The sequence below is a fragment of the Pleuronectes platessa genome, chromosome 15, assembly GCF_947347685.1.
Source record: "Pleuronectes platessa chromosome 15, fPlePla1.1, whole genome shotgun sequence".
Lineage (NCBI taxonomy): Eukaryota > Metazoa > Chordata > Actinopteri > Pleuronectiformes > Pleuronectidae > Pleuronectes > Pleuronectes platessa.
In genome coordinates, this window is record NC_070640.1 from 24,802,761 (window position 1) to 24,813,423 (window position 10,663).

Consider the following 10,663-nt stretch of genomic DNA (forward strand, 5'->3'; position numbering starts at 1 on the left):
TGGAATGCCCTAAACCAGGGGTTTTCAACTGGTTTTGTCCCAGGGACCACCGTTCTGACTAGAAAGTAATCCGCGGCCCACTGATGTCCCTAAGCGCGAGTGACTACGTGTGTGTGTGTGTGTGTGCGTGCGTGCATGTGGATAGAAGGAAGTTTTAACATTTGGTTTTCCATGATGGTTTTATTTAAAAACCTCAAACAAATTTACAAAAATGTTTAAAAAACCACAAAAACGGTTGATTTTCAGTGCTTAAGAATTGAAAACAAAATTAAAATGCAGTTTGTAGTTGTACTGCATCTCAGAACCATATGTACGTCAATATATAACGTTCATGACTTAATGTACAGACATGTAGCTGACATGTTGAGAGAGCGTTAAAGTAACGGTGATCAATAACAATCAACATAAACTGGGGCTACAACTGATTAGGGAAGATGAAAAAGTAATGCAGAATATGTCACAAATGATAATCATACAATATCACACAAACAATTGAGGCCTACTTAAGTTTAACCTCATGATCACCAGCAGCAAATCCCACCTACTGCGTGAGTAGTACTTCTGTGTGTGTGTGTGTGTGTCTAGAGCTCTCCTAAGAAATTGTTTCTCAACCAGCGAACGTTGTAAAGTTGAATGTTATTGCAATTAATTGTTTTGGCTATTATGCCAATTTATTTTTCCTATTACAAAGTATTAGTTTTTTGCTCTTTTGTTTTATTTTAATATTTTCATTATTAATTCTGCCCTTTTGGGCCTTCTTTTTGGTAAATTAAAAATTCCCATCATACAAACTACATCTCCAATACCTCCTGAGAGTTTTTCTACCTTGCTCAACCGCTCTTCTACATCTACCTTTAACCTGCATGCACAGGGGAAACTAATGGCAGTTTCTAGCTCCAAGCCGGTTACAAGGTTCCCCTCATCACCTTTATATTATGTTAGACATATTTTTCTTATTTTAAATATTTTTCACGATATTCAAGAGTAATCTGGAAATGTGTTGAAATATCAAAACGAATTTCGCGGACCCCTGCAATGCCGTCGCGGACCACCAGGGGGCCGCGGACCCCTGGTTGAAAACCCCTGCCCTAAACTGTCAACCAACAGTAGAGGGCAGCAATGCGCAATCGAGTTGTGTAGTCTGCCCAATCCAAAGAAGAAGACGGCATTGACGTGATTGTTAGTTTTTTTTACGACAGTTCAGATACAATTTCTGCTAATAAGGCTCTTCTTACTTCACGAAAGTTCCTATTCATGAAGCAGTCTGTCCTCCGGTACATAGATGCTCCGGTATATGAGAGCAGCGTGCAATTTCGGTCGTAGCGTTGTGCAGAGAAACGGGGCGTTGAGAGGTGTCAACTCATCCACCGCACTGGAGATAGGCACCGGAATTTTTTACAGATTTGGTCTTTACTTTCAGGTGTCCAGACAAACCAGCATGGCGTTGACCGCGAGTTCCCAGAAAATGGTCTGGGTTGACCTGGAGGCAAGTCACTGGGATGGTGATCTGCCATGCATGTATGATATGATGGAAGTGCCACGTAAATTGATGGGCGATTTATTTAGAAGCCTGTGTGTCACTAGCTGATGTGAAGGACAGAACCAAATGTAATTTAAATTCAAAATACTAAATGTATTTACGTTTTGCCTTCCTGCCTATGTTTTCTGAAGAATGCTGGTTAAATTCATACAGATTAACATATGGTTACAGTGTAGAAATGTGTGGTGCGTAAATAGTAACATGCTACCGTGCCTTTACAACATATTTAACACATGCTTCTTAGTACTTAATACATTTTGTACAAATTCCGCTTGAATTCCAGTTGTTGAATGTGTGGTCAAGCACACAATCACACTGCTAATGTAAATTTTCTGGCCGCAGCAGTCATGTTATTCAGATATGGTAACAGTAGATGTTTCTATCAACACTGACTGGTGTTCATGATTTGAAACTACTGCATCGTTTTGTATCCATCGATTCTTGCTCCCCTCCTATGGTACCAGTACTGCTGTCAGTCAGTCCCAGACATGCCACTCCAGCTGGCTCAAAATTGTAGCTGTTCTAATACTTTCGCCAATGTTCCCCTTATACAACAACAATAATAACAACGATAATGCAAAAGTTTCTTTAAATGGAATAGCTATTAGCTAAATGGGATTTTAGTAGTTTTTAAATATAAATACACAACGTACTGTTGCCTTTTAATGTTGCTGTTAACTACAGTGTCACATCACTCAACATTATTTGCACTGCAATGTATGAGAGCAGGCTCAAAGGTCACATTTTTTCATTGGAATTGCTTTGAGTAATTTGTTTTCATCCCTTCATGCTTGCATGTCAAAATATCTGATATAATATCGGACAGATACTAGATGAAGACTCAATTTCTGTGTTTTTTGTGTATACTTTTTAGATGACCGGTCTCGACATTGAGAAGGACCAGATCATTGAAATGGCATGCATTATTACTGACTCAGACCTGAACATTCTGGCTGAGGTAACATACGCCTAAACGCCCATGGACTGCCTCTTGTCCTCGAACTGCCTTGTAAATTAAACACATTTTTTTTCGATTGACAGGGGCCCAACTTGATAATTAAACAGCAGGATGAGTTGCTTGATGGGATGTCCGACTGGTGTAAAGAGCATCATGGAAAGGTATTTCTATGTGGTCAGGGGCTTGAAGTAAAGTATATAGAAAATCATACAGGGCACATAGATTTCTATATGAGTTGCAAATGTTAATCATTTTAATCTGTTGGTCGTGGGTGTGAGAGTCATTGCAATTCGTAGGGGCATAATCAGGTCTAAAATCGGCCCGCTTATACTGTAGTGTGCAGCAGCTTTAAGTTTTACGTGACGTTCACAGCCAATGTTTTGCCATTGTGTTGTAGTCAGGGCTGACGCAGGCTGTACGGGATAGTAAAATCACCCTTGAACAAGCAGAGTACGAGTTCCTGTCCTTTGTCCGACAGCACACCCCACCTGGAAAGTGTCCCCTTGCTGGTGAGTTACTTTTTGGCAGCAGCAGCAGAAATGTGATATACAACTGGTTTAGCTCCTACAGTCATGTCCAATGGTTTCTTTTCCTGCAGGTAACTCTGTGCATGCTGACAAGAGGTTTCTGGACAAGTACATGTCGCAGTTTATGTGTCACCTTCATTACAGAATCATTGATGTCAGCACAATCAAGGAGCTTTGCAGGCCAGTATGATTGTGGCGGTGTTTATTTTTGAGAAAAACTATGAAAACTTTCTTGGATATGACTTTCTACCCTTTGCTGAGTGCTGGTTTTTTGTTCAGATATGATTGTATCAGTATGTCTAAAGGAGCATTTGAATACTTGAATTCCAATTCATCTATCACCTGTCGTCTTTAAGTACCTCATGATACGGAAACACTCAATAATAAATATATTAGAATTTTTTCTCGCTTATTTAGCATATCTATTAGGAACTTTCCTTGCACGTCTTATTAAGGCCTTGTTTAGAATGTTACTTTTCAACTGACTTTGACATGATTTTTAATTTTCTTGTTATGTATTCTGACTATTTCATGTTTTCATCACAGACATGCTGAAGGTGCACAAAACATTTAAATTATAAACATCCAACCCCACCACATTCAAATTAATATTTCAATTTTAAATAAAAAGTGACAGCTCTGGGCCTTGTTTGAGTTTGACTAATGAGACTCTTGGTTCATGGATTAAATATCAAAGGCCCACTTTTAACATTGCATTGCTGAGTAGGTTTTGCGATTATCCCAACACTCAGAGATTAGTGTTTCTACTTGGTAGTACATCACGTAGGGATGACGCAATGAACCGATTTTATGATAAACGTGGTTTCATAAAATCATGGTTTCATAACCGTAGGAATTGTAAAAACTACGATATCTATCTATGGTGTCCAGCCTCTTGTGAGTTGGGAAATTTGTGTGTGCGCTGTGAGCTGAAATCTCTTGGCAATCAGTTATGTATGTGTGCGAGCCACTGAAACATTAGTTGAGAAGAGGGAACTGAAGTAATCCTTGTTTACTTTTGGTTACTGACCAGCTCTGAAGCAGCAGCAGCTGACATTTCCTCTGACAACAATCGTAGCCCCAAAATAATTTGTGATATCCTTAACATCAGGAAATGGAAAAATTTTATAGCACGTCCTGTATGACAAATACAATTAATTTGGGATTGTTTTTGGTCTGGGCATTTTCAGACGGTGGTTTCCAGAGGAATACAAGATGACGCCTCATAAGAAAGCCACCCACAGGTAAATGATTAGAAAACCCCTTTAATATAATGTAATGGTTGTTTAGACTAAAATGAAAGATCCATATTGTTGCACCATGTGAAAAATATGACAAGAAGAGATGTTTCCTCCTCCAGACAACCCTCTTTTTATGCCATTATGTATTTATTTTATTTTCTATTTAGCATAGTCTATTATCTAAACTACCTATGGTTATGGTAAATAGTTTTGTATTTATATAGCACTTTTCTAGTCTTGATGACCACTCAAAGCTCTTTACAGTACAGTTTCACACACACATTCATACAGTGCATCTATTCGCAGCACTTTGTTATTCTATGGGGGGCCATTCAGGGTTCAGCATCTTGCCCAGGGACACTTCGGCGTGCAGATGGGTCAGACTGTGGATCGAACTGCCAACCTTAAGGTTGAAGGACGACCGCTCTACCCCTCAGCCACAACCGCCCATATCCATTGAGAGTCACAGTGGGACTGAAGCCAATCCCAGCTGACAGGCAGGGCACACTTGCCCATTAGGTTGAGGGTGAGCTGCTGGCTTAGGTGAAGAATTTAAGTATCTCAGGGTTTTGTTTATGAGTGCAAGGAGGATGGAACAGGAAATGTACAGGAGCATCATCAGACTACAATTAATTGTAATACAATTGTGATCGTGATTCACACCCATATGAAATTAATTCCTATTCATAAATACCTCCGCAAAGCTACCTCACATGCTGCAGTGAACAGGTACTAAAAAAGAGCAGGTGAGAGAAAAGTTGCAAGGTTTGTGTTGAGGACTACTTAAAAAAATTAATATTAATCCTGAGGAAAGCACGACTGAAGATGGTTAGAGTCAGACATGTCATTTCATTCCATCCATATTGGCTATATATAGAACAAAACTTTAAAGAAACATGTTTATCTCATTATGATTGCAATAATAAGTTTGTCATTAACCCCACCAACCATGGCACACAGCCAATGGCGCATTACTGGCACCTAGTGGCTGGGAGGTGTTAACATCAATCAAGCTAAATAATACAGGCTGAAAAACCCTTTGAACATATCTTTAATAAGTAATCGCCTGTGTTCCAATGATTATGATGCCACGTGCCAATGATGGCACGCGTGCCTTAGGTTGCTGACCCCTGAACTAGACGGTCTGCGGTTAGATTCCTGTTGTCCGCATTCAGCATGCCAAAGTCTTGTATAGGACACTGAACCCAAAGTTTGCCCGTGAAGACATCAGGGTTTGATTAATGTATGTTATAGAAAGATGTTTGTACTTCTACCATAATGTAGCTGACCTAACCATACCAAAATCATCTTGAGCTTAACTTGCGTCTTTGCACATATTCTAATGTCTATAATTATACTGTGAAAACCTGCTCCCTTGTTTGATTTTGTTTTGGTTTGGATGTAACTATTGTTGAATCCCTTGTTCAAACAAAACTGTGCATAACACAGAATAAACACAGGTAGTCAATGCTGAAGCATGAAGTTGGTCCATAAACTGTAATGGATGTTTACAAGGAATGGTTATTTACCAGTTTAATAACAGAATAACTTTTAGACCTGTCTTTATGTAAATTAGAATGTTTCATAATTAAGATAACTGATCTTAAAACTCGCAAAAACAACAAGTTGAAATTACTAAAAATTACCCTTTAATTTTCGTTTTCTAGAGAACGTTCAGAAGAACACGCATGAGGAATTAATTTACATCTTTTAATTTCTCCTCTAGGGCTTTGAATGACATCCGAGAGAGCATTAAAGAGCTGCAGTACTACAGAGCCAACATCTTCAAAGTAACAACCGAAAAGAACAAGTGCAAAGTTGTTGAAAATGGTGACAGCCACAAGAATTGTCACGTATGAGTGCGACGGTATTCAGTGTTGTGTTGCTGCATTTCCTAAAGAATCCGGTACATCATTGATTTTTAGTAGTCATATGGCAATCCATTGATACATTGTTCCAGTATTATTCAAAAGGTAAATGTTGAGGTTTCATCAAAGGGAGCAAGATTCTAGTACCAGTTAATAAAATAAAAATATTTAATAGATCTATATTAAAGAGTAATATTTGAAAGTGAATGTTTTTACTTTGCAGTTTTTTTATTTTCTGTAATCTGGGTCTCTAAATTGTCCTTGTTTTGAAAAAGAAACCAATAAACTATGCCATTCATTCTCTGCATAGAGGTGTTTATTTTCAGCCAAAATATTTTTCCATCCACAAGCTACAAAAGTGTGAAATAATGTTGTATGCCGCAAGATTGTATGATGTCAACTGTATTTTGCAGAAGAAAAAAATACCTGAATTTTGTTTTTTAAAACAAAAATTGACACCATTTACAGCAACCTGAACACCTCCCCTGCTCTCTCCATTGCTCCACCTGGCTCTAAAAGTGGGATCGCACGTCTGGGCATCTGAACTCGCTGTCTACGGTTGAGTGATGTTCTTGGAATAATAGTTTCCAAACTTAACGTCCCCAGTAGGATGGGTGAGCTGCAGTGACCAAGACCCGAGCCCGGATCTTCTCAGCGCTGCGACCTATCTGCTGAGAATTTGTTACTGAGAAGTTGGTTTAAGCCCAGTAGATTTTTAACCAAGGTTTAGACGATACCTGGAAGGTAGACTGACGAGTTACCTTAAAGAGATTGTTGAGAGCACAACCACAGAATGGACATAAAACTGAGTGTATATGCATTGTTGAAACAAGACTCCAAAATCGTGCTATGTAGAGAACTTCTTTAAGGCACTATGTTTCGTGTTGTTCAAGCAGGTCTTTTGAAAGTGTATTTAAAAAAAAAGATGAATTGAGAAATTACCAGTTACCAAGTCATAACATAAGGAAATTACTTTTGAGTATATTATATGGGGGTATTATATTATTTTGATGTTTATATTACTAAGTTTCCTATTTGCTCCTTACAATAGTATTTTGGAGATTGAGTGAAGACTCAAGGGTCTACTACTTTTACAAGCCTGGGAAGGTTTGGAGGTGACCCCCCTGCTCCTAAGCCTATGGGAGGCTTTCACATGCAAATGACTATGCTCTGAGCTTTTCAAATGCAAATCAGGATAGTTTCCCTCATTGCAGATAACACCTTTTTCTAAAAGGTACCAACTAAACTATCTGGCGTAAGTACACCAGGCTTAAAATAAATATAAAACCTGAAATTGTAAATTGTTTCTCTAAGTAATTAAGTTTGCTATAATGAATTACATTGTATACCATAAGTAAAGGTCAATGCTATGAAAAATTAGAAACAGTGCACTTTATTTCAACATTTTATTACAATCCCAAAACAATGAGCCTCAGTAAAGCCTGAAACATGCTTCTGCGACTGCGTCTGCGTCTTTTCACGCCGCTGTGGCACAAGACTCGTTGTCATTCATGCTTCCCCAACCATTGCGCGTCTTAACCTCTTAAGAAACGGGTGAAAATCGCCTAAAACGCCTGTTTGAGGACACCCAAATTAAATTGAAAGCTGTTCTTGAACCATTTGGAGTACATGCATGATCTTGGTCTCTTTTTAAAGGTAACATTCTGATCTTCCCTACCCAATAGTCAGAATAACTATAAGTGCTACTTGCATTGAGTAATAGCAGTTGGCACACAGTGAGGTAGAAGGTTTTTATTTTCGCCTGAATATTTTTGGTAAACAGATGCCTGCTGCTGACTATAGCTGGGACTTATGAGCTGGAAAACCCAATGGGACCCTAGCATGAAGCCTTGACTAGCTCAAGTTCAATTTGAACACAATACCAAAGAAAATGAATATTTTACAGATGTTTTACTAAGGGCATGTCTGGGCGTTTTCCAAAAAGGCCATTTGAAGGCTCCAAAGGACCCTTGGTACCCATGGTAACCAAATAGGCTAAAAAGGCTACTTTTACACTAAAAATCATACTTTTATATAAAGGAGACAAAACTGGTCATATGGTTAAAAATTTATTCAAATATACATCTTTCAAATTTTTGGATACATGCCAGCCATTGTAGCAGTCACGACTGCAGGAGGAGGCTTGTGGAGGACTTTGTAGTGCCCTATCAGGATGTCAGCACCCATGAACCTCGATGGACCTATGTGGGAAAAGAAAAATTAGTCGGGAGCTATTAGAAGAGCCGTACAGAGGCACCATACCCACACCTATATGCATATCTGTTCACATTCATCTCGACACACAAAGGCACACTCATCTCTCCACCATCTACAGTGCCTTGCATAAGTATTCACCCCCTTTGGACTTTTCTACATTTTGTCATGGTATAACCACAGATTAAAATTTATTTCATCGTGAGTTTATGTAATGGACCAACACAAAATAGTGCATCATTTGGAAGTGGGGGGAAATATTACATGGATTTCACAATTATTTACAAATAAAAATCTGAAAAGTGTTGAGTGCATATGTATTCACCCCCTTTACTGTGAAACCCCTAACAAAGATCTGGTGCGACCAATTGCATTCACAAGTCACATTTGCAAGTCACATAATTAGTAAATAGGGTCCACCTGTCTGCAATTTAATCTCAGTTTAAATACACCTGTTCTGTGACGGACTCAGAGTTTGTTGGAGATCATTACTGAACAAACAGCATCATGAAGACCAAGGAGCTCACCAAACAGGTCAGGGATAAAGTTGTGGAGAAATATGAAGCAGGGTTAGGTTATAAAAAAATATCCAGAGCTTTGAACATCTCTCTGAGCACCATAAAATCCATCATGAGAAAATGGAAAGAATATGGCACAACCGCAAACCTACCAAGAGGAGGCCGTCCACCCAAACTGAAGAGTCGGACAAGGAGAAAATTAATCAGAGAAGCAACCAGGAGGCCCATGGTTACTCTGGAGGAGTTGGAGAGATCCACAGCTGAGGTGGGAGAATCTGTCCACAGGACAACTATTAGTCGTCTACTCCACAAATCTGGCCTTTATGGAAGAGTGGCAAGAAGAAAGCCATTGTTGAAAGGGATCCATAAAAAATCCCGTTTGGAGTTTGCCAGAAGCCATGTGGGAGACACAGCAAACATGTGGAAGAAGGTGCTCTGGTCAGATGAGACCAAAATTGAACTTTTTGGCCTCAATGCAAAACGCTATGTGTGGCGAAAACCCAACACTGCCCATCACCCTGAGCACACCATCCCAACAGTGAAACGTGGTGGTAGCATCATGCTGTGGGGATGCTTCTCTTCAGCAGGTACAGGGAAACTGGTCAGAATAGAGGGAAAGATGGATGGAGCCAAATACAGGGAAATCCTTGAAGAAAATCTGATGCAGTCTGCAAAAGACTTGAGACTGGGGCGGAGGTTCATCTTCCAGCAGGACAATGACCCTAAACATACAGCCAGAGCTACAAAGGAATGGTTTGGATTAAAGAATGTTAATGTCTTAAAATGGCCCAGTCAAAGCCCAGACCTCAATCCAATAGAGAATCTATGGCAAGACTTGAAGATTGCGGTTCACAGACGGTCTCCATCCAATCTGACTGAGCTTCATCTTTTTTGCCAAGAAGAATGGACAAACCTTTCCATCTCTAGATGTGCAAAGCTGGTAGAGACATACCCCAAAAGACTTGCAGCTGTAATTGCAGCGAAAGGGGGTTCTACCAAGTATTGACACAGGGGGGTGAATACTTATGCACCCAACAGATGTCAACTTTTTTGTTCTCATTATTGTTTGTGTCACAATAAAATTTATTTTGCACCTCCAAAGTACTATGCATGTTTTGTTGATCAAACGGGAAAAAGTTTATTTAAGTCTATTTGAATTCCAGTTAGTAACAGTACATAATGGGAAAAAGTCCAAGGGGGGTGAATACTTATGCAAGGCACTGTATATGCACATTCTAATTCTCAAACAAAGACAACTATTATCTCTCCCACATCTAAATCCACACCTTTTACTAATCAACAGCAAATCCTAAAAAAACACACGAACACACACACACACAGTAATTTAGTTATTTATTATAATAAAATACGTACTATGTCTCGTCCTTCCTGAAACATGGCGTCTGCCTCGTAGTCAAACGACGTGTCGCTGTCTTCCTCTGATACGTCATCATCAGACTTGTCGCTGTCACGCCGATAACACAGATCCCTTTGCTTGTTCGGTCATCAAGTTTCATTTCTCTAAACGTTTCTCCATAGTGTAGCTTCAAAACGCTCCATAGCAAGACTGAATTCTGCACACGGATCTCACAGCAACGCCCCCGAACTTTTACGCACCGATCTCAAAACCAGTGCTCACTTACTGTTACGCACGGAGATGAGATGGTCTGGAAGCAGGTGTTCGCTGTTGTGCAGTGACTTGCTGTGTGTTGATAGTTATCTATCAGGTCGGAGGACATGTACTTCCTGGAAAATGTAATTGGCTATACGATAAGTCAGTCATAACAAAAATCGACT

At 39.5% G+C, this 10,663-nt stretch overlaps 1 protein-coding gene and 1 long non-coding RNA gene across 5 annotated transcripts; one reads left to right on the forward strand and one right to left on the reverse strand.

Moving 5' to 3' along the window:
- The first annotated feature begins 1,133 nt into the window (after positions 1-1,133).
- smfn (small fragment nuclease) lies at positions 1,134-6,441 on the forward strand. 4 transcript variants are annotated; one of them, XM_053441193.1, is made up of 8 exons: positions 1,134-1,179; positions 1,421-1,486; positions 2,415-2,498; positions 2,582-2,659; positions 2,896-3,007; positions 3,097-3,205; positions 4,216-4,269; positions 5,993-6,441. In XM_053441193.1, the coding sequence occupies exons 2-8, from the start codon at positions 1,439-1,441 to the stop codon at positions 6,123-6,125; spliced, it is 618 nt and encodes a 205-aa protein (XP_053297168.1). In that variant the 5' UTR covers positions 1,134-1,179; positions 1,421-1,438; the 3' UTR covers positions 6,126-6,441. The 4 variants fall into 4 exon arrangements, with proteins under 4 accessions (XP_053297168.1, XP_053297167.1, XP_053297166.1 ...); XM_053441192.1 differs by having other exon boundaries at positions 1,162-1,290; XM_053441191.1 differs by lacking the exon at positions 1,134-1,179 and having other exon boundaries at positions 1,186-1,486.
- A 1,749-nt stretch (positions 6,442-8,190) lies between these two features.
- On the reverse strand, positions 8,191-10,600 carry LOC128457619 (uncharacterized). The gene is made up of 2 exons (XR_008341945.1): positions 10,241-10,600; positions 8,191-8,335 (listed from the first exon to the last, which is right to left on the reverse strand). It is a non-coding gene; the product is annotated as an uncharacterized LOC128457619 (long non-coding RNA).
- Positions 10,601-10,663: the final 63 nt, after the last annotated feature.

Bases quoted from the DNA above. Each gene is read 5' to 3' on its own strand.
- smfn (XM_053441191.1), top strand. From the start codon at position 1,283: ATGCTCCGGTATATGAGAGCAGCGTGCAATTTCGGTCGTAGCGTTGTG. The intron at 3,008-3,096 runs GTGAGTTACTTT...CTTTTCCTGCAG, and splicing joins TGGAAAGTGTCCCCTTGCTG to GTAACTCTGTGCATGCTGAC. The intron at 4,270-5,992 runs GTAAATGATTAG...TTTCTCCTCTAG, and splicing joins CATAAGAAAGCCACCCACAG to GGCTTTGAATGACATCCGAG.